At 44.0% G+C, this 24,264-nt stretch overlaps 1 protein-coding gene across 3 annotated transcripts; it reads right to left on the bottom strand.

Moving 5' to 3' along the window:
- Positions 1 to 2,119: 2,119 nt before the first annotated feature.
- On the bottom strand, positions 2,120 to 22,557 carry AP3M2 (adaptor related protein complex 3 subunit mu 2). Of its 3 annotated transcripts, none has more exons than XM_030834163.2 (10): positions 22,490 to 22,557; positions 21,104 to 21,167; positions 20,682 to 21,019; positions 16,746 to 16,917; positions 13,438 to 13,575; positions 8,676 to 8,761; positions 8,285 to 8,418; positions 6,744 to 6,951; positions 6,380 to 6,524; positions 2,120 to 5,220 (listed from the first exon to the last, which is right to left on the bottom strand). In XM_030834163.2, exons 3-10 carry the CDS (start codon positions 20,952 to 20,954, stop codon positions 5,120 to 5,122), a joined length of 1,257 nt encoding a protein of 418 aa, XP_030690023.1. In that variant the 5' UTR covers positions 20,955 to 21,019; positions 21,104 to 21,167; positions 22,490 to 22,557; the 3' UTR covers positions 2,120 to 5,119. The 3 variants fall into 3 exon arrangements, with proteins under 3 accessions (XP_030690023.1, XP_060147458.1, XP_030690038.1); XM_060291475.2 differs by having other exon boundaries at positions 21,104 to 22,218; positions 22,490 to 22,521; XM_030834178.2 differs by lacking the exon at positions 21,104 to 21,167 and having other exon boundaries at positions 22,490 to 22,551.
- Positions 22,558 to 24,264: the final 1,707 nt, after the last annotated feature.

The raw sequence follows: 24,264 nt of genomic DNA, 5'->3' as shown, positions 1-24,264 counted from the left end.
GTGCCCCGGTCCGGGAAGATCCCACATGCTGCGGAGCGGCTGGGCCCGTGAGCCATGGCCGCTGAGCCTGCGCGTCTGGAGCCTGTGCTCCTCAATGGGAGAGGCCACAACACTGAAAGGCCCGCGTACCGCAAAAAATAAAAATAAAAGAAAAATTGAAAAAAAGAATCTTAAGGAAAAAATAGAATTAGGTAGGCTTTTCAAAAACTGGGCAAGATTTGGGCTGGTGGAGAGGGGTGGGAAAGGCATTCATTTTTAAAATTTTTTTGAAATTCTGTTTTATTGAAGTACAGTTGATTTACAACGTTGTTAATTTCTACTGCACAGCAAAGGGATTCAGTTATACATACATACACGTTCTTTTTCATATTCTTTTCCATTGTGGTTTGTCATAGGATATTGAATATAGTTCCTGAGGCAAGGAATATCACTGCATGAAAATCTAAAGATCTGGAGGGCAAAAAAGGCAGGGGGAGTCTGGGGAGGAACTGAGTTAGTTTGTCCAAAGTGAAGTTCATGAAGAAGAATGTAGGTTGGAATTTAATTATGGCGCTTTGAATGCCAAACCGAGCTTTGGACTTACTTCTGTTGGCAACAGGGAACCACAGAGGCTTGGGCTAGGGGAGTGATGGACCGAGCGAGGCTCGGGGAAGTTAGCCCCGCGAGCAGACTAGGTAGGGAGACTCCCTAGGTTGGACCCAAGTATAAAGGAGGAATGAGGGATAAGAAGATGCTAAGCATGACCTTGCTGACACAGCGACATCCCAATTGTTAGTTCAGACTAGGAGCTAGTATTAGGGCCAGTCCATTTTGCTTTTCTGCTCATTAGAGAGAATTCACTCCCAGACCAGTCCACACAAGTATGTTACTTAAGTAATGCTGCTTTCTGCCTCTCGTAGACTTTCTTAACTACTCTTGAGATGCAACCCATACTCCTGGCTGCTGCCTGACAGTGTTTGTTATCACTGACACCCCAGATACAAGCATAAATATGATGCCATTCTTGCTGTTGCGTAAGTGCTGACTGTTCCTTGGAGCAAACGAGGTCATAGTTGTCTCTCTCTCGAGGCTGTCAGAACTGCTCAGCTTAGAGGTTCTTAGAAGAAAAGTAGTTTCAACTCACAAAGGAAAGAGACTCTCTAAAGCCCAAGAGCTTGGTTCAGGGGGGAAAACACCAATTTCCCTGAAATGCTCAAGTCCCTGGACCAGTTCAATAAACGTGGGTCACAGGAATGTAAGACACAGATTTCCTGACCTTAGCCTGCTGGCTTACAAGTTCCCCTGTGAAAGTGGCAGGTTTTGTCCTACACAGATGTGCATCTTAGCCATTTCGGAAAAACACTGCTGGAGGACAGCAGTAAGGAAGACCCCGAGCATCTCTGGCCAGAGTTGAGCTGGTTTCACCCCCTCCCCCCTTGCAGGACAAGCTTTTCTTTGGGTAGTTGGGTTAATGAAATGAACCGAAGCAGTGAGGGCTCCTTTGATGAAAATGCAAAGTTAAAAGGCCCCAACATTCCTCTGAGTGAAGTCCTGGAAACCAAAGGCTGCATGAAGACAGGTGCTCAGTAGAGGCCAGTGACTGAGCTCCAGGCAGAGCCCCAGCCCTGCAGGACTGATTCATGTGGATGAGGCTAAAACACACTCAAAGAACAACACATCATTACCCGGTGTGGGTGAGAAAAGTCAGGGTAAACTGTCTGGGACTTGTCGGGGGAACGAAATGGGTATAAGGGTAAATTAAGTAGTATTTCTTTACTACGCCCCGCTGGTTAATATTGATAAAACAGATAGATGCTAATAGACCCAAAGAACAAAAATGATTCTCAGATAATTGTGCAAAGTGTTTTAATGGGTAAAGGCCTAGAGGAACTCAAATGATTGAAACTCCGACCCCCCTGGAGCCCCAATCTTAAGTCAGGCTGTCAAAAGAGTGTCATAAACTTTGGTTCCACATTTAACTCTGAAAGCCAAAGACCCACAAAGTCCCCAGTACTTGGGATCTTGGGGGAAAGTTGAAGCTTTTCAAATTCAATTCCCTTTTAAAAATTCTAACAATTACAAAAATTAATGTCATTGCTGGCACTGAGTCACCACCTACTGGCCATAGAGGAAAGTACAAATGTTATAAAATGTACCCGGTCACACCACAAGGTTAGGGAAACAGCCCGACCAAAGGAAGAGACGTGAACGACTGAAACAGATAGGATGGGGTAGTAATAAACACTCAACAACATTTGTGGTTAGAAAACAGAAAGAAGTCTTAGTCTCCCCCAGGCCACGAGAGGACCTAGAGAAGGAAATCAGCACAGACGTAGAAGGACCCTTGTCTACACTTCACAGGAGACTCCGGGAAATCTCCACTACAATTAGGATGCCTGGGACCTCGGAGCCCCGTTTCACGCCCTAACTAATCGACCCAGGAAGATCGAGAGGAAGAGGAAAGCACTAGAATAGACGCCAGCAGTTTGCATGGTTTTGTCTTTCACACACCAGGCGGGACGTAATTTGATGGCTCTGGACCTTTGTCCTCACAACCTTCAAAATGACATATGGCTTCAGGTCTGCTGGTTGGAAAGTGCAGAAGCAGTGAGATCCCCATGAACTGGTTTCTTTCTTCCTGCTTCCACTGGGGCGTGTGTGCGCGGCATCACCGCTAGTCCTAGTAACATGACCCTCAGGACATTAAGAACTGTTAACACTCAACTTTATTAACATTTAAACACAGCAGATGCTTCTGCACGTTAAACATGTATGGAACCGAGCGGTTCGGCAGAGGCGCGCGGCCCCGCCTATGCTAACACACCCCCGGCTGAAGGGGGTGGCCAGGGGTCTGCAGCCCAGGGGTGCCTCCCATGCAAAGGCCTGTGGGTCCCACAGCCCCGGTGCTTTATTTCTCCTTAAGTTCTTCCCTTGAAATTAGGATGAGCTGCCCTGGAGGGACAGCTGGACTTATAAACCTAAGAATATTCAGGGACCAATATTGGTTGTTTCCTATGACCGAGGAAACCCTGAAATCCTCCAGAGCCCTTGGGAGAAGCAGCTCCGGTATTCTGGAATCCACAGGCAGAGGCGTCTCCCTTCCATGGCAGGTGTGTATGGGACCTGGGAATCCAGGACAAATTCTGGAGTGATGGAGTATGAGACACATGTGCTGGCTGTCCCCAGCACAATTGACCCCAGAGGAAAACCACAAAGCAACAGTATTCTGCAGCAAAAACAAGTCCAGGAAGTAGGAAGAGAAAACTAGAACAAAAAAATTGCTGAAGTATTTGGAAACAGGGTTTTAGAGAAAAAACATAGGGTTTGGAGAGTACAAGGTCTTCATTTTTCTCCCTGCACGAAGCAGGGTGCAGTATAGCTCCTAAAGGTATAATTTTAAAAACATGTCTTTTCCATAAATATTTCAGTGGGTAATGGGCGTATTAAACTAGAGTAAAAATTCCCTGCTGGGAACACCTGAGGTCTGCCCTCAGTTGCCCGTGTTTCTTAAACCAGGCTACACAGGATCAACATGGCCCATCTTCCTACAACATCAGTTTTATTCAACGATTCAGGAGATTTTTTTGTCTTAAAACAAAAACCGACTGGTCGATATACATTGTTAATGAATATATTACATAGTGGAGACTCCGAGGAAATAACTTTACTGGGCAGCTCCCAGGACTGGCCGTGCCCTCGGTGGTCAGCATCCTTCTCACTTAGGGTCACAACTGGAAAAGCTGCAGACGGGAAGGTTGGACTGCAGCACCAGGGCAGCACTGACAGACATGAACAAGGAACCAGTGGGTCACAGAGGTGGCACGAGGGGGCCATCTACACTCCAATACTATGACACACAACCTGCTGCCCTAGTGGTGATGGGATTGGCTTCTCTGAAGCGCTCCTCGGGGAACAGGAATTCTGTAGAGTGAAGTGAGTGGAGCCGTTGGGGGGTTAGGGAAAGAGGCATTTCAGGCAACACCCCCTGGAAGAGGGCAGCTCATCCTCGCTGAAGATGCCAGGCCACGTGCTGGAGGCATGCAGCGGTCAGTATTGGAAAACCGGTCGGAGAGCATCGTAGTCTTTAAGGGAAAATCTGATTCTACTCGGGTTTCCATGTCAACAGTGCACTCGAACTTAAGAAGTTTCCAGTGCATTTCCAGAAGTACAAATTTTTATGTTTGTATGAAAGCGGAAGGGTCAAAAAGAAACTCACTCAACTCTGTTCCTCCCAGGCGCCCTGCAGGTGGAGCTGGACAGCTCCTCCCACCTTCCTCATTTCAGTGTGAGGTGCACACATGTGCTTCACGCTGCCCCGAGAACAGAGCCTTCTCCGGCCCTTCCTTGGCTAACGGTCCTTCTCTTCCAAGCTTGCTCTCTCTTTCTAATCTTTCTTCCCAGCTTGAAATACAAAAACAGGACTTCCCTGGTGACGCGGTGGTTAAGAATCCACCTGCCAATGCAGGGGACATGGGTTCAAGTGCTGGTGCGGGAAGATCCCACATGCCGCAGAGCAACTAAGCCCGTGCGCCACAACTACTGAGCCTGCACTCTAGAGCCCGCGAGCCACAACTACAGAGCCCACGTGCCACAACTACTGAAGCCCACGTGTGCCTAGAGCTCGTGCACCACAACAAGAGAAGCCAGTGCAGTGAGAATCCCCTGCATTGTAATGAAGAGTAGCCCCCGCTCGCCGCAACTAGAGAAAGCCCGTGCGCAGCAACAAAGACCCAACGCAGCCAAAAATAACTAAAAATAAAATAAATAAATTAAAAAAAAAACAAAAACTAAAGACGTCTTTCCTTAGCTTCAGATAATTAAAGCCAAGCGAGTAACAAACGCTGGTCTTTTCCTGTGGTAACCATGTCACAAGTAGTTACATACGGCATCAAGTACCTCCCCCTGCATCGCACGCCTCTGCTTTGAGAACTGACTTGGTGCTGCTGGTGTGTGGGTTCTGCGCAGGCCTCCCTGGCGGCCCGGCCTCCCTTCGTTAGCTCCGGGGCACTGTAGCTATGGGAAAACAGGAGCAGGTGGTCCAGAGTGGGCAGTGACCTAGGAGAGGGCTGACAGTTTTTACTTTTAGACAAGTAAGCAATGAAAAAGTGTTCACGACTGTTCCCTTTGCAGAACTCTCCCTTCAGGTTCGAACTTGGAACTTGCCAGCTTTGGTCATGTATTTTATGCCCTTAAAGGGTTTGTACTTCTCTCCATACATATCCAGACGATTCACTTTGAGTCCTGGAAGGAAGGAAGAACAAGACATAAGCATTACTCAAAAGAAGCAGGTAGCAGAACTGTTTAGGTTCGTTTCAACTGAAAGAGATCCGTGGGCTAGAAAAATCTGCAACAGTGAACTGGAAAATACCTGCCCTTACTTATATCACTTAAACGCAGCCAACAGATACTTCACTCTTGGTACACAGGCTGAAAATAAAACCCTGCCCCAATGAAAAGCTAGCCTATTCGGAGACATATTCCTGAAGTGGAAAGGGCAGAAAGTTATACGCAGGCTGAAATGAGGGTAAGGGAAAATTAAGACTGCTCCAGATTTTTCTCAAGTTATGGGGTTGAACATATGAATTAATAATAATAACAGAATTAACAAATTCATAATCAAATAAAGGTATAACTAAATGAATAAATTAATGATGAAAAGTGATGAATTAATACATGAGTGCTTCCTAAATATTCTCACTATACTAAGAAATGAATATTTTATACTGTGCAGAGCTTTAAAGTTTATTAAGTATTTTAAGATGAAAGAGCTTATTTAAATGAATTCTAATCACTTAAACTAGACAAGATCCGTTGGTAAAAAAGAACAGGAACTTCATATAAAGCTGAAGTAATCTCCTATCCATCTGAAAGGGTCGTTCTAAGGACTGAATAAGAAAATAGATGAAGAGAGCTTAAACCAGTGCCTGGTGCTAGTAAACTACCTGCGGGGCATAGACTACAGTCAATGACTCGGATTGGCCCGAGGGTTCCCAGTGATAACAGCACCTGTGAAATCTTCTGAAACTGGGGGAAAGGAGGGGAGGGGAATTCTTATTTCAGTCACCAGCTGAGAATGCGGACACATCCCCCTACTGAAAACCCTGGGACCCCAATCAGCAGGCCCAGGGTGACTCAGCCTCGGCCTGGGAACACTTCTGTCTCCGATACTGTTTCCTTCTCACATGTGTCTCAGACACTTTTATTCAAGTCACTTAAGCCAACTTTGAGGTGAGGATTACGGACTTTCTCCAGAAATGTGCTAGGAAAGATCTGACTGAAGATCACGTATCCGGTAACGAAACACAACTCTGCAGACAGGGAGCCGCCGGGAGGCTTTGCGATGTCGCTCACTGCCTTGGCCGCTTGCCCGCCCCACAACCTTGGGCTGGGTGTCACTCACCAGAAATGGCCAGCTGCTGGATCTTAAACTGCAGGTTAATCGTGGGGTTCTCATCGGGTTTGGAAGCTCCAGCCTGAAGACTCATGGTCCCCTTCAAACTGGGGAGCTTTTGGGGGTTTATTTTTCCTACATCCCAAGACAGCATCTCCAAAGAAACAGGAAAGAAGTTACAGTGGAACCTTCATCTGAGGTGCCGGCCTCCAGGGTGTTTCCCAGCAGAGAATACTATTTGTTACCATCAATTATCTCAGTGTCCTAAACAATGTCCCTTTGCTCCATCTCCCCTTTCCACAAGATATAAGGGCTCCTGCAGAGCTCCTCTATTTATAACAACGGCAGCTCAAGCCTCCCGCTATTCTCCTACCTTGGTGACCGGGTCAAACGTGTGCGTGCCCTGAGACGGCGTGAGGTTCATGCTCAGGACGCCTCTGGGCATCTGGCTGCTGACCATCACCCCCTCGATGCTCTTCCCCATAGTCTGCTTAGGGCCCACCGTTATTTCAAAGCGGCCAAGAGAACTACTGTCCCGGAAGCTGATGTTATGTTTGACATAAACTGGAATCGCCACCAGGCTGGAAAAGAGAGAGACAAAAAGCCCATGTCGTTAATGTACCGGAAAAATGGCCACACTTCCCTTTTTTTGCCCCGCTGGCAGCCTTTCCTCCCTCACCTGCTTCCTTATCTTACAAAGTAAGCACAGAGAAACACTCTAGACATCTTTAATTATTTTCTTTTTGTAAAGCTAAGATGTTGACTAGTAAGTAAACTAATTCTTCTAATGACTCTTTGAATGATATCAACAAAACCAAAGAGCAGACCTGGCAGACTATGAGAAAAAGGCGTGGCAAACAAAAACCACGTTTCCGTGTTTTACTTTGTGACATGTGACCAATAATTATTTGTACTTGGGAGGGTAATATTCATACGTCACGGAGCCTTTACAATTTCTAGAGAGTGCTTTGACCTGACGTTGATCCTTAAAAAACCCTAAGGGGTAGGGTTGTCATCTGACAGAAGAGGAAACACAGAAGCTACGGGATGATACTAAAGTTGTAACCATGCTTAGTATCTGTGGAGCACTTCCTGTGGCCAGCGCCACTCTAAAGGTTTTCTCTCTATTAGCTCATTTAATCCTCCCTGTAAGTAGGAAGTAGGCACTGCCTCTGTCCTGATGTCATGAATACTGACATCCTCATACGTAACTGAGGTTAACTAACTTGCCATGGTCATATATCATAAGTACTAAGGGTGGGGCTTAAGTGTGGGCAGTCTGATTCCAGAGCCTCTGCCCTCAGGCGCTCAGACATTTCCCTACATTATTTATTCCGAATCCCACAGGAAGGCTTCAGTGGCTGTGAGGTCCCACAGCTCTCTTCAGTCTGCATATCTTCTACTATACACCTTCCCCTAAAACCCTCAGACTCCATAGTAAACAGAATGTGCAAGACCAAAAAATCACTGAATTTTATGTTTTTTCATAGCACCATTCATGGCTTTTTTGAGTGGAGGGGATTGAATACAGGTGTTCTCAGATTCCAATCTGAGAAAAGAAAAAGTTCCCGTTTAGGCATATAATAACGACAATAAAACTTACAGCAGTAAACCTAACGAGCACTTACTTTGTGTGAAGCACTATTTAGAGTCCCTTATTTAACCCACATAACAAGGTACTTTTATTATTTTCAACTTACTTATTACTTTTATTACTTCAGCTTTCTCAGGTAAGAAAACAGACACGGAAAGGATAAGCAACTCACCTGAGGTTACCCAATTAGTTACCTGGAGCTCAGGTAACTCCAGAGCCTGAGTTCTTCATCACCATGGATACTGTTTCCAAACACATATACACATGCACGCACACGCACGCACACGCACACTCCACCCTTTGGTTCGATGGCTGCTTACTTCTGTGCACTGACATGGTACGAGAGCAGGCGGAAGTTGCCGTCGGGAGGGATGAAGGAGAGGATGCGCTCGGACTCCCAGCGCTTGAAGCGGACGCAGGGGTGGAAGCTGACATCATCCAGCAGCCTGGGGTTCTGGGTGACAGGCAAGGGAAAGGGAAAGCAACAAGCAGGAATTAAACACCGTGCTTCTTTCGGGAAAGTAACTCAGATGCTGTTCTCACTGAAACACACACACACAGATTCTGTCGTTACTTTTAGAAAATTCAAGCCCAACATGAGCTTTGTGGTTGTCCTTGATCACTTCTTCTGGTTCCATCCCCTTCCCCCCACTCTGTCATTCCAGAAGCATCTAATTTCCCAAAAACTAAATCTCTGGCCCAGGATTTTACCATGAAGGAAAGCGTAAGGTCGGGCATTCCGGTCAGCTTGACGCAGGCATCGATAACGCCCTGGATCTCAGCAGTGACTGTGGACCCTGAGACAGAACAAGATGGAAAGAAGGTAAAACCCTCTCTGTCCCTCCCAACTAACATCCCTCCTCCCTCCCTCCTTCTTTAACCTTCTCTTTTTTCTCCCATCCTATTTCCTTCCTTCCTTCTTCCTCCCCTCCCCCGTTCTTTCTTCCTTCCTTCTGTCCAACCATCCATCCATCCATCCATCCATCCATCCATCCATCCATCCATCCATCCATCCATCCAACTCATCTACCCAGTCCATCTGTCCTCCTTCTAAACCTTTATCGACTGCATAACAAGCGCAAGACACTAATGAAGCAGTGGGGAAAAAAGATTGGTGAGATAGTTACTAGCCTAAAGGAGTTTTCAATCTAGTGGCAGGGTCCAACAGAGCACCGCTATCTTAACCAATGGCTCAGAACACTGAATTCATATCAGAAACCGCTCTCCCTAAGGGCACCAAGGAGCTCTGCCACCAAATGGAATGGATACTTTTGGTCTTCACCCTGCAGGCTCTCCCTGCTGCAGGGCCCTGTGCCCACTTCCTTCTTTCAAGTGTTCCCTTCTCCTAACCGCTCCGATTTCCTGTTTTTCTAGCTCTTCTCTCTCGTGCCTTCTGCAGGTTGCTCCTTCTCTGGACATCCTTTACATGTCGACATCTTATCACAGTTCTGAACTTCTCTTTTCTTGAACCTGACACGGTCTCCTGGGGTTACTTTACCTCCTTCCTAAGGCTTCGATTTCCACTGATGGCCAATTATTTCCTAATCCTTTTTCCAGCTTAGCCTCACTCCTGCCAACGGGACTGCCCCACTTGGACGTGACTGAGGCACTTCAAACTCCACGTGTCAAAAAGTGAGTCCCTTATCTTCATTCCTGGATCTGCAATTTCTCTTTTCCTTAGCTTCATGATAAAACCATCTATCCTGTTGCCTAAGCCAGAAACACGGATGCGTCCTTGATGACTTCCGCCCCCTTGGCGTCCATATCCCACCAGCGCTCCAGCCCCTCTTCCCGTGACTCCTCCGCTCCTCTCCATCCTCACTACCATCACGGAACCTGTACCTTGGCCTGGACTCCACCACAGCCTCCCGCCTCCCTGCCCCGAGACTCCCCCCAACTCCGTGCCATGCTGCACGCAGCAGCCCGTTGGACGGTTCTCAACAACAAACCTTGTCAAATTATTCCCAGCTTAAAACTCTTCAATTGCTCCAAAGGGTCCTCCTTAAAATGGCATACAAGATTCTTCACCCCTAGAGCTTTTTGGGTTTGTTTTTTTTACTTTTTCATTGAGATCAAACTTGGAGTAAAACGCAAACATCTTAAATGTCCAGCCCAATGAATTTTTAAATATGTTCACACCTATGCAGATACCACCCGCGTCAAGATGCGGACCCTCACCGGCAACCCAGCACACTCCTGTTGTCCATCCCAGTTCACCTGAGTCCCTAAAATTCTGACTTTTATCACCTTAGATTAAGTTGCACATGTTTTCAAACGTCATATAAATGTATATGATCTTAGGCATCTGACTCTGCTGCTCAATACCGTGGGGTTCATTCATGCTGTCAGGTGTACCTGCAGTTCCTTTTCTTTACTGTAGAGTATCCCATGGTGTGATCATATCGAAATGTCTTTATCCTTTGTATTACTGATGGACATTTGGGTCCTTTCCAGTTTGGGGCTAATACGAAAAGCTGCTGTGCCTACTTCGTTTTAAAGCCTCATCGCTTACTTTTCTTTTTTTTTAACACCTCTCAATCCAGTCACACTGAGCTACTTTATTTCCCACCAATATTTTACTCATCTTATAGTGTTTGCACTGCTTTGCTCCCAAATCCACGTAGGTCTTGCTAACTCCTACTCATTCCCCTGACAAAGCGTTAGTTAGCTTTACAATTTGCCCTGGGTGGGAGGCGACCTCTCTTATGCTCCATCTTTTTCCCTTTCTCTCTCCCTTGCTAGACTTTCAGGAAGCTTCCTGCAGCCATAGACCCTGTCTTAGTCACCATCACATGCCCATGATCTGGCACTCAGGTACAGCACCACTGGTTCTCCGTAAACACTTTCTGGATGACTGAGTTCACTCATGTGAAGAGAACTTTCTCTAAATTTCTAAGCTCCAAGGACTTGTAGTCACATTAACCTATCCCAATGGATAGAAAAGAAGGTTCTCTGAATTTTAGTGATTACAATGTTAGTTCTGCCATGAGAACTGAGAGTCAAATACTTCCAAAAGGAAATCTGATCAACAGGAGATCAGGTTGTTACCTTTCTTTTTCACTCGAGAGGATAAAACCAGTGAAAGTGTAAGCTCAGCACTGGTCTGCATCATGTTTTTCTTATGGCTTTTCTTTCAGCTTTGTTGAGGTATAATCAACAAATAAAAAGTGTATCTATCTAAGGTGTACGACTTGATGTTTTGATACACATATACCCTGTGAAGTGATCACCACAATGAAGCTCATTAACATGTCTATCAACTCACACAGTTGGCTTTTCTTGGTGGTGAGGGCCCTTAAGCCCTGCACTCTTAGCAAATTTCAAGTAGAGGATACACATGTGAGGTGATGAGGGAAATCCTTTCAGTGTATATGTATATCAAATCACCATAATATACATGCTAAGTATCTTACAGTTTTGTCAATTACACCTCAATAACACCGGGAAAAAAAAAAAAAAGTACACAACTGTAGTCACTGTGCCATATATTAAATCCCCAGAACTTTTTCATCTTGTGTAAGTGAAACTTTGTACCCTTTCACCCACATCTCCCCACTTCCCTCTCCCCCAAGTCCTTGGTAACCACCCTTCTACTCTCTGCTTCCATGAGGTTGACTATTGCAGATTCCACATATAAGTGAGATCACGCGATATTTGCCTTTCTGTGTCTGGCTTATTTCACTGAGCATCATGTCCTCCAGGTTCATCCATGTTGTCACAAATGGCAGGATTTCCTTCATTTTATGGCTGAATAATATTCCTGCGTGTGAGTCTATCTCACATCTTTATCCATTCATCCATCAACGGACACTTAGCTTGTTTCCATATCTTGCCTATTGTGAATAACGCTGCAATGAACAAGGGGGTGCAGATTATCTCTTTGAGACACTAATTTCACTTCCTTTGGATCTATACCCAGAAGTGGTGTTGCTGGATCATAAGGGAGTTTTAATTTTTTGAGGCACCTCCATACTGTTTCCATAGTGGCTGCACCAACTTACATCCCCCCCAGCAGTGTACAGGGTTCCCTTTTCTCCACATCATTGTCAACACATGTCATCTTTTGTCTTTTCGATGTGAGGTGTGAGGTGGTATCTCACTGTGGTTTTGACTTGCTTTTCCCTGATGGCTGGTGACACTGAACACCTTTCCATATGCCTGTTGGTCATTTGTATGTCTTTTTTTGAAATATGTCTCTTCAGATCCTTTGCGCCCACTTTTTTGTCAGATTATCTGGGTTTTTTGCTATTAAATTGTATGAGTTCCTCGTGTATTCTGGAATATTAACCCCTTATCAGATACATGGTTTTCAGATATTTTCTCTCATTTGTAGGTTGTCTTTTCCACTCTGTTGATTGGCTCCTTTGTTGTACAGAAGCATTTTAGCTTGATGCAATCCCATCTATTTTTCCTTTTGTTGCCTTTGCTTTTAGTGTCATATCCAAAAAATCACTGCCCAGACCAGTGTGAAGAAGCTTCTTCCCTATGTTTTCTGCTAGTAGTTTTATGGTTCCAGATCTTATGTTTAGGTCTTGTATCCATTTTGTATGTGGTGTGAGATAAGGGTAATTTTATTCTTCTACATGTGAATATCCAGTTTTCCCAACACCACTTACTGCAGAGACTAGCCTTTCCCCATTGCATGTTCTTGGCACTCTTGTTGAAGTCCAGCTGGCTGTAAACACATGGATTTATTGCTGAGCTTTCTATGCTGTTTCACTGGGATACATGTCTGTTTTTACGACACTACCATACATTTTGATTTCTGTAGTTTTGTAATATATTTTGAAATATAGAATTGTGAAGCTCCCAGCTTTGTTCTTGCTCAAGACTGCTTTGGCTATTTGAGGTCTTTCGTGGCTCCATATGAATTTTAGGATTGTTTTTTCTATTTCTATAAAGAACGCCATTGAGATATTTATGTGGATAGCATTTGGGATTTTGATGGGGATAGACTGCTTTGGGTATTACGAACATTTTAACAATATTAATTCTTCCAATCCATGAACAAAGCATGCCTTTCCATTTATCTGCTCTTCTTCAATTTCCTTGATCAGTGCTTTGTAATTTTCAGTGTATAAGTCTCTTCGGTTAAGTTTATTCCTAAGTATTTTATTCTTTTTGTTGTTATTGTAAGTGGGATTGTTTTCTTAGTTCCCTTTTTGGATAGTTCATTGTTTGTGTATAGAAACACCACTGATTTTTGCATGTTGATTTCGTATCCTGCAACTTTACTGAATTTATTAGTTCTAAAAGTGTTTGGTTGGAGTCTTTAGAAGTTTCTACATGTATGATCATGTCATCTACATCATAACACTTCAGTCCAGTCCTAATACACAATGCTTGACACAAAGTAGCCACTAAGTTAAAATGAATGACCTTGAATAGGGGGTAATTCTGGTACTAGCTAGCACTATCTAAAAGGGGCCTCTTTCTATTTTCATAGTTCTGTGAACAGGCTGAAAGCACTTACCTGATTTATCAATGATGGCATCAATCTCTTCAATCACATCAAAATAGGCCTCATTGTTGGTGTATTTCACCCCAGTCCGTCGCCAAGGCACCACGGACAGCTGCCCAGTGGGAAGCTGGTCACCCACATTGGTGCTTCCTGAGACAATGAATATTTGATAATTAGATGTAACCAATTATCCAACAACCAGAGAACACTTCCCCAAAAGTTTCTATACATCCGCTATCCATGCACTTAATTGAAGAATTTTTCCAAGAAAAAGATTATAGCTTTCCCAACTTCTATCTTGGTAACCTAATCTATTTTAAAAACTTGTCACCAGCTGGTCTGCCTCCTCAAGCAGAATAAAGGTTAACAAGTTACCTGAGAAACAGATATCATATTTTGGTTTTGAAAGTAACCTGAACTTGGTCTCTCAAATTGCACAATACTTGCAGCTTAAATAATGCATTGGCTTTCGGTAGGGATGGTAATCTACATACTGACATAAAATTTTCATGGGTAAAAACAGTATTCTAGTTTGAAGCAGGTTTTTAGATACATTTATGCCAGGTATTAAAATGTATACATAAACATAATCTCTCTTATACCAATACTGGAACTCAGGAAAAGAATATAAATCAGATCGTTCCCTGTCTGTAAGAATTGTAAGTTGATTCCTTGATTTGTTTTTTTCCCCACAGGTATCAAATTTTTTTTTTAATTCAAAGGTTCTATACTGAAATTCTGAAATAGAACTAATTTAAAATCTATTTTCTTCTAATGTAAGCTGGATCTTTTTTAATATAAAGAAGGAAACATTAAACACACATATAGTCAGCAGCTTTACAAAACATTTCAACTAAGATAGCTGGTTCTCAGATATCTTTTCTAGATTTAAGTGAGATTCAGGAAAATGACTTCACAGTATTTATAAGTGATTCAGTCACTAACAAAGCTTTTAAAGTTTTAAATGAGCCCAGAATATTGAAAAACCTGACAATTTGTTTTCTTAAAAAGAGGCACTATGTATTAAAACATATCAACAAGCTATAATAATTAAAGCAGTATGGTTATAAGGCAGGAAAGCCTAAAAACAGACCAAAAATCCAATAATGACTTAGTGCAAGATAAAAACATCATTTTAAAACGAGGAGGGCTTCCCTGGTGGCACAGTGGTTAAGAATCCACCTGCCAATGCAGGGGACATGGGTTCCAGCCCTGGTCCAGGAAGATCTCACATGCCACAGAGCAACTAAGCCTGTGGACCACAACTACTGAGTCTGCTCTCTAGAGTCCTCAAGCCACAACTACTGAGCCCACGCGCCACAGCTACTGAAGCACGCACGCCTAGAGCCTGTGCTCCGGAACAAGAGAAGCCACCACAGTGAGAAGCCCATGCACTGCAATGAAGAGCAGCCCCTGCTCGCCACAGCTAGAGAAAGCCTGCGCGCAGCAACAAAGACCCAACACAGCCAAAAGTAAATAAATAAAATAAAAATAAATAAATAAAATGGATGCATGCATACTTAAAAAAAAATGAGGAAAAGGGGTATTCAATAAATAGTGCTAGGGAAACTGACAGTTTTGGAGAAAAAACCACAGAGCCTTACTTTACTGAGACAATTTCCAAATGGATTAAAGAATTAAGTCTAAAAATAAAACCATAAAAGAACTAGAAGAAAATGTATTTTTTTAAAAGAAAGACTTTCCCTTCTTTGAGATCAAAAAGACATTTTCCAATATTTCCTTCTAACAATTATAAAGTTTCTTTGTGTTTAACTCTTGATCCAGCTAAAATTTATTTTGTGTATACAGTGAGTAGGGGAACTTCATTTCTTTTCTGTATCAAAGCTGACTGCCCCGATACAATATATTTAACAACTGGCCCGCAGTCCATGGATTTGATATATGAGCACATTTATCTATACCAAATTCCTATAAAAGGATCTGTTTCTGGACTTTCTATTTTATCCCAATCGTCTATTTGTCTATTAATGGGCTAATACTATATTTTAAAGATTACCAAAACTTCATAATATATCTTGATTCTGATAGGACACATTTTTTCTCTTGCTCTTTTTAAAAAAATATTTTTCCCCCAAACTGTCTTGGCTCTTAAAGTATATCTATTCTATGAGCTTTGTCTAATGTACCAAGTGAACTTAAATATGTCTTGATATTTGACAGGGCAAATTCTTCCAACCCCTCTGTAATTACTTTTTTAAATGTATTTTTCATTCAGTTTGTCAAATTCCATGAAAACTCTTGTTTATATATTAAGCAAGACCCAAAATGTAAAACCTTAATGAAGCAGAATGATTATTTTGACTACATCAAAAAACTTTAAAGGTGGCTAAACAAACACCACCTTGAACAATGTTAAATGACCAGGGGCAGGATGTGAGAAAACATCTACAACAGAGCATTCAAAATACACACAGACTCCTGCAAACTAGCGTGTGTATTTAGAGTATATATGATAGTTTAATACCCTTAAATGAAAGGAATACTTTTCAATTAGTAGGAAAAAAGAAAAACATTTCAACAATAACAAAAAAAAAAACAGGCAAAGGACATGAAAAAGTAAATCACAATAGAGGAAAAATAGTCAGTGAACACTTGAACAGGTTTTAACTTCCTTAGTAATAAAAAACAAGTTTGGAAGTAACAAGATATCACTAAACTATCCAATTGCCAAAGTTGTAAAATAATTAATAACGATAATAATAGAGTTGGCCAGGTTGCATAATTGCTACTGAAAGTATAAACTGACGTAACTTCTCTGGGGGGCTATGTGGCACAATGCATTAAAGTCCTTAAGACACGCACACCTTCTTTTTTCTTTCTTTTTTTTTTTTTTTTTTTTTGCGGTACGCGGGCCTCTCACTGTTGTGGCGTCTCCCGTTGCGGAGCACAGGCTCCGGACGCGCAGGCTCAGCGGCCATGGCTCACGGGCCCAGCCACGCCGCAGCAGGTGGGATCTTCCCGGACCGGGGCACGAACCCGTGTCCCCTGCATCGGCAGGCGGACTCTCAACCACTGCGCCACCAGGGAAGCCCTGTTGTATATTTTTAAACTTAACTTTCCGTCATTGTTTTGTGAACATGTTCCCATTATGATAAATATTAATCTACATCATTTTTGGTAACTTTACAATTTTCTAAATAACAAAAACATATTTCATGTTATATTCAAAGACTATAAAGAATAAAATTAAAGCACCTGGACATTTGCGATGCCCAAAGACAAGCACTCAAAACAATGCACAACAGCAGGCTAAGCCACACCCAGGATGGTGGCAGCCTTCCCCGGGGCCCCCCTCGTACCTGTGATGGTGTTGACAACCGTTCGAAGGATAGTGGGCGGCTTTATCAGTTCTTTGAGGATGTTCGACTCGGTAGCCAATGGAAACCCGTTGTCAAGCATCTCTTCCAATACCTCATAAACCACAACCACATTGTCTTTTATCACGGGCTCTGAACAGACTCCAAAATAATCCTGATGAAAATACAATACGTGTATACATTTGTCACTCAGAGACTGTGATGAGTGAAGGAATGTTCCCAGAGAGCAAGGATCGAGTCCCGTCCACACGTGTTTACTCTGTGTTTCTGGGATCTTCTAAAATAAGTGAATGAAGCATAACCATGGTTCTCTTAGGCAGGCCCAGTTTGGTGGAAAGAACACCGGACTGCATTGTACTACAAGTGTCATTAATAACTTCTTTCATAAACTAGAGTAAGTCATTTAATCTCTTTGGGTTAGTTTCTTCAACTAATAAAATATGAAGAATACAAAACTGAATCTAGACTATTATATGTGTTTATGAACATGAATTTGAAAGAACTATGCAACGTGATAATACCTGATATGACATACATTGGACCTGAAAATCTTTTTAACCCTTACTGTTGTGCTATTCCTTAACATTCATGCAGCAAATAAGAATTGAGAGAGAAACAAAATGAAATGAGGGGGTGAGCTAGCACACCTGAAAATCTCTTTGGATCCCCTTACTCTAAGATGCTAGGATTCTAGTAACACTTTGTCCTTTTATTAACAAAGGTTAAACTTAGATACTAAATTGTCTGGGTTGTGGAAAAAGCACTGGATTCCAAATCAGAAGGCCTGGGTAATAATCTTAATTGTCACCTACTAGATTAAGTCCTGCTGACTAATTTGGGTCTTGATTTCTCTCATAGTATAGTCAGGATAATACCATGGGCTGCACAGGGTTGTAAAAACTCAGCCTGATGGATGAACTGAGAACATGTATGAACATGCTTTGTAAACCACAAAGCACCATGTAGTCTGTGGTGCGCGGCAATGAAATGATGCAGAGAGACGTGCTGTAGCCTCTTGGCGGGCCCCTCCTGGCAATGCCAGCACATCTGCTGCTGGGCCTCTCAGACAGCCCTCTAGGGATTCATCCACTGAGGAAATTCAGCCCTTTTGAGAAAGCCCATTTTATTCACGGGCGGCACTGACTGTTAGAAAGTTCCTTCTTTTGCTAAACTGAAATTTGCTTCCTAGGTCTGCCTTACAGAACAGGTTTACATAACAGCCCCACGGTGATCTAGTGATCTGAAGACCAGGACAAGCTTTGACTTGCATTTTGCTTCACAGGGCCAAACTCCCTGTTTGGTCCTCCCACTGTTCGTGCTACAGTAAGGTTTCTAGATTCTTTCACTGTCTTGCCATTTCTTTTGAATTTGCTCTAGTTTTCCAACAGTCTCCTCAAATTATGACATCCAAAACGGAACACAGACTCCAGATATGACCTAAATTACATCAGATGACGTCAACTATCAGAGACATTCCAATATCCAAGACCACTTAGGAGTCAGGAATGTGTTTCTAAAACAAAAAGATTTCTTCTTTAAAAAAATGAGGATTGAAGGGGGGGAAAAGTTATACATTTCCTTCTCAAGAATGATTTTATTTTGAAAAATAAATAAAACACCTCACTCAAGAAAAGGGAACCCTCCTACATTGTCAGTGGGAATGTAAACTGCTGCAGCCACTATGGAACAGTATGGAGGGGCCTCAAAAAACTAAAAATAGAGCTACCATATGGTCCAGCAATCCCCTCCTGGGCATATGTCCAGACAAAACTATAATTCAAAAAGGTAAATGCACTCCTATGTTCATAGCAGCACTATTCACAACAGCCAAGACATGCAGCAACCTAAGTGTCCATTGACGTATAAATGGATAAAGAAGATGTGGTAGATATACATACAATGGAATACTACTCGGCCATAAAAAAGAATGAAATAATGCCATTTGCAGCAACATGGATGGACCTAGAGATCATTGTACTAAGTGATGTAAGTCAGACTGAGAAAGACAAATACCATATGATATCACTTACATGTGGAATCTAAAATATGACACAAAGGAACTTACCTATGAAACAGAAACAGACTCACAGACATAGAGAACGGACTTGTGCTTGCCAAGGGGGAGGGAAAGTGGGGGAGGGATGGACTGGGAGTTTGGGGTTAGCAGATGCAAACTCTTATATAGAGAATAGATGGACCACAAGGTCCTACTGTATAACACAGGGAACTATATTCACTATCCTGTGATAAAACATAATGGACAAGAATAAGAAAAAATGTGTATATATATATATATATATATATATATATATATATATGTACGTATGACCAAATCACTTTGCAGTACAGCAGAAATTACAACATTGTAAAACAACTATACTTCAATAAAATAAACTTTAAAAAACACCTCCCTCGATTTTCTAGTCAGGCAGAATGTGATTTTCTCAATCATCAGCTGGAAGCAGACTGGTGAGCACGGCACAGCGCCACAGCAAAGTGCGTCACTTGCATAGCGGGAGCTCCTTCCGCTATGAGAGGAAGAGCGCAGCCAGAGAACACACATCAGATAAGATATTAAAATCAGGATGCGGCCATTTACTTTTAACAAATGCTTCCAAAATGGCAAGCTCTGAAGTCCCAGCCTTCCAAAGTAGCCACTTTGAGGTTTTCCCCAATTCCTCTGTGGTTTCAACTAGATTAAACAACATTTCTCACTTCCTGCCTTGTAATAAGTTACATCGTATCACTACGGAGATAGGGAGCAGACTGTTAACGGCGTAAAGCATCCCTGTGGAAATCCTAACAAGGCCCAGCTCCAGCGGCTGAAGATCAATACTGCTGGGCTCTTCTAGTTCTTCCACATACTGGGGTTTATCATTCTCAGGATTTCACTGTGTGATGGAACAAGTATGCCACTGGGATCCCAGAATAGAACTACAAGAAAAGAATTTGGGGAAAAAATATAAATATATGTATATTCTTTGGGGAATGAAACCGTTCTAAACATGTGATCTATATCTGAGGGTAAATGAAAGGACTCTTTGACTTGCTTTTTAATTTTTATCGTAATGTCTGGGTCCTTGTTCTCTTCTTCTCCAATCCCACAATTTCTATATTCATATGACCAGTTCCAGGCCTCACATGACACAGAAGTTAACCCAAAGGGCCCTTGATTCTCATGGATCGTTGAGTTATGCAAACAACCACACCGTTAGAAGTTGAACAATCCTTTTAGGGAGAAAATGTCTGAATCCAGAGTCTGGGCAGCCTAGAATCCCGTGCCATAAAGGGTGTTGACATCCTGGTATGACATACCTTCCCACGCCCCAAGATCTCCAAATCTATTCCTGAAGGAAAAACTCGAAATGAAAACTGTCTCTTGGAAAATGTGTCACTTAAGTTTTTACAGGTACAGAAGATTTTCCAATGTTAAGTTTGCAAAAAAACAGCCCGTCACTGGTACTCATATGCTGTGGACGAGCACCCCAAATTCAAGCTGAAGGATGGGTTCCCAAGTTACCCCTGCCAGGGTGAGTGAATCACTTTTTGATGCAACTCAAAGCAATGTCGTTAACGATGGTTAACATCAAGTCTACCATAAATAAAAAATTGAAACTCATCAGCTTTGTGAACAAAATGTAGGATAATTCCATTCTCTAGAAATGAAATTACTGTATACCATCATACCAAGTAGGGTGGCTTTCCCAGGCAACGGGTTCAAAAGTATACAACCTGTCATTCTAGGTGCAGCCCGTTCAATAAATAGAAACAAGCATCTTACCAGATGAGAGAGGAAGTGAGCAATGTCAGAGTTTTAATTTCTTTTTTAAGTTCCTTCACTGAGGCTGAAAACAATGGAAACAGAACTATAAAGACACTTTGTAAGGTACATCGATGAACTTCCTCACATTCACGCACCTGAAACGTGTCCACTACTCGGTGAAGGAACTCAATGACAAACAGAGGTGGCACCTCCGTCTGGATCACAGCCACAAAAAAGATCTTGTGACGGTAAACACTTAGGAGATAGTGGTGAGGGGTGGAGATAACTGGAGGAACGTTTTCAGCCTCAGTTGCTCGCTCTTGTGCCTCGAAAAAGTAATCGCAAACAGAACGGCTGACCACACTCTTCCAGTGTTTCTCCAGGAAAATATCTCCAGAGGAGTTGATCAAGAAAAGGCTGTGAATCATGGTGGAGGCTGTCAGTGAGAGAGGAAAGTCTTTTTCCGTCCGACAGCCTCTGCAAACGCTCAACTCTAAAAACAAGAGAAGCTCTGATCAGTTGCAGTCAACCAAAACCCCCTCCCCATCCGTGCAGCAGCCCAAGCCTTCTTACCCACCTTCCAAGATGAGACCCGAGTCTTCCGCTATTGCAGGAGCCCGAAGTATCACTCCCTAGAATTCCTAAGGGTAATTATCAGCCATCTCATTTGTCAGCTAATCATATACTGTCATCTTTACTACTGCCTGAATCATATCCACTTAAAATTCCACTTAATTTTTGAGTGTCTATTTTCTCAACTGGACTGGCAGCTCCTTGAGAAAAAAAGCCCCTGCCTCATGTTTTTTGTTGCCTCCTTGTAACAAGAGGGCTTCAAAGAACACTGATGAGTTTCATGTATTTGGCAACAACACACACCTATAAGAAATGGTTATGTTTGTGTAGTCTCATACAGTAGACATCGGACAAATGGGGCCACTGAGTACTTCAGATGTGGCTGGTCCAAACTGAGATGTGCTGTGAATGTAAGACACGCACCAGATTTTGAAGGCTTTGTATGGAAAAAAAAAAAAAAGAATTTAAGATAGCTTACCAATAATTTAATATCAATTAATTAAGTCAATTAATAATATTAACTTAATACGGATTATACTTAATATTGATATTTTGGATATATTGGGTAAATAAAAGATATAAAAATTAATTCAACTGGTTTATTTTTTAAATGTGCTTACTAAAACATGTAAAATTACACAGTATGTGGATCGCTGCCTATTTCTACTGGATAGCGATGGTCCACGGAATAGAGCTGTCGTGATCTTGATTTATTCAGTCAGACCCCATTTTCTAAGTACATGTTATGCACAAGGCTCTACATTGGATGCCTTTAAAAAAAATCCCTCTGGGGGGATCCCCCAGGTCCCTCAGGCGGCGGCATCTCTACGGTGCCAGTCCCCAGAAACGAGGCGGCCGCGCGGGACCCCAGCTGTGGCCACTCCGCTAACTGGTCCAGGTGGCCAAATCGCGAAGGCCTGTTGTACCAAGTGCCTCAGGGTGAGCTTAATCCCTCTGCCGGCGACGAGGCTGCGGGAGGGAGACGGGCCGGGGAGCCACGCTGTGGCGGCGCAGAGTCAGCTGCCAACGAGGGTTATTTCTGCGCTGGTCGCAGGGAGGATGGAGGCAGCTTGGGGCGAGGTAGACGCGGGCGGATTAAGGTGTGCGCACGATCCGGGGCTGAAAAGGGTCGCACGTCTGCGCACCTGCGTCGCCATGACAACAGTGTCCCCTCCTCCCCCAGCCCTCCGGCCGGAGCAGGGCACCTCCCTAGACCGGGACTCAGCCCCTCACCTCTCCCTGCCGCATCACGCAGCTCGGAGGGTCGGTCAGGCGGCACCCCGTGGCCCCGCCCCTGCCCCGCGCGCCCCCGCTCAGACCCCCGCGCGCCCCCGCCCAGACCCCCGCGCGCCCAGCCCCACCCGGGACCCGGGTCATCAGCCCTCCTTACCCCACTTGCTCTTCGCAGCGCCCACCGTTCGGCCGCGCGGGCAGGCCCCGCCCCCAGGCGCCCCCCTGCGCCCGCCGGCCGCCGCTCGCCCGCTGATTGGCCGGCCAGCGGGACTCTCGCCAGCACCGCCCGCGACGGAGGTCTGACGGCCGCTCATTGGGCATCGGCGATCCATTGCTCCCCTCTGATTGATCGCGATCCGCCTCTCACCCTGTTCTGGAGCCCCCAATTGGCCCTTGTTCAGGCTCCGGTAATCTCTGATTGGTGCAGCTCTGGGGCTCTGAGCCCTGATTGGCTGTCATGAACAGTTGGCGGACCGCCCGGCCCCTAGCCACCCAGTCACAGAGGGCCCGGGCGTCTTCCCTGCCACCTGCGTAACCGCGGAGTGCGCCTCGAAAGGAATGCAAAAAGTGTGACTTACAGGGCACGATTTATCGAAGAGCATATCATGGATAATAAATCCTGAGCAGTAATAACTACTCTCCATTAAATAAGTGCATTTAAAAAGGGACGTGATGCCTTTTCATTTACGTGCATTGAGTAAAGGTGATTGGCTGTAACGGCGTCCTGTCAAGAGCTCTGAACCTGGATTCAGGCGGCCTCTTTCAGCCCCAGCTGGACCACCACCTGCTCGACCTTGGGCAAGGCACTTAACCTTTCAGAGTCTCAGTTCCCAGATCTGAAAATGAGGGGGTTGGGCAGGTCTCTCTCCAAATTGCAGTGGAGCTCTGATGACTATTTTGAGTCAAGCCACTGTGACCCAGAAAAGCATGCAGTAGAAGTCAAAAGATAAGGTTAAACCTAGTTGTTAAGTGGGATGGGGTGTGGAAGGGGTTTGCCGCGGTGCCTGGACATTGAATATATTCAATAAAATGGTAAGCTGTGGTGATGATGGTAACAATGCCCCCGACAAGGAGCGCGTCTCCCTGCCTGTGCTGTGGTTTTCACTTGGAGCAGCTCCTCCTGACACAGGACCATGATAGGCGTTTACTGAAAGTGGCATGGATTGTTCCTTGCCATACTTGCTAAGGGCAGATAGTTGGCTAATTTTGAACGAAGTCCGAGAGACAACCCCAAATCAGAATGGCTGAGTCATGAGGCATCCTCCTGTAGGGTTAGGGGCTCTGGTGCCAGACCCCCGGGTTTGAATCCTGCTCCAACACTTTACCAGCTATGTCATTGAGAAAGTATCTTAACTTCCCTAAATGTCAAGTTCCTTACTTTCAAATAAGGACACTAATAGTACCTACTTCAGTACCTACTTCGGAAAGTTGTTGTGAGGACTGAGTTAGAAAAGTGTCAGCGATTGTTACTGCCTAAGAAACAGCACAAGATACAATTACACACGGTTACTAAGCAATGTGTGTCTAAGGTGCAGAGATGCTATCACTGCTGCGGGCATTTCTCACTCATTCACTGAATTAACCTTTGCTGAGAGCTTCCTGTGTATGAAGCCCTGTGCTGGGCATACTGCAATGACCAACATCACAGGCCGAGTCTCTTGTCAGAGAGCCTGGCTGAGAAGACAAATGAGAAGCAATTACAAAACGGTGTGATGAGCAAGGAGCACATGGGGGGGGGCGGGGCGTTGCTGGTGGAAGGGGCAGACTTAGAGTCAGGGAAGTCCATCTAAACTGAAACCTGAAAGAGGAATACAGATTCCACTGGGGGAAGGACAGAGAAGAGTACATGTGGAAAGCTCTAGAGACGAGAGAGGAAACTATAGCTGAGCTAGAACAGGAGAAAGAATGAAGACTTTCTTCTTTTTTTTTTTT

Source organism: Globicephala melas, chromosome 21 (genome assembly GCF_963455315.2).
Source record: "Globicephala melas chromosome 21, mGloMel1.2, whole genome shotgun sequence".
NCBI lineage: Eukaryota > Metazoa > Chordata > Mammalia > Artiodactyla > Delphinidae > Globicephala > Globicephala melas.
The sequence above is the reverse complement of the archived record's forward strand: the minus strand, read 5'-3'. Positions and strand labels throughout refer to the sequence as shown.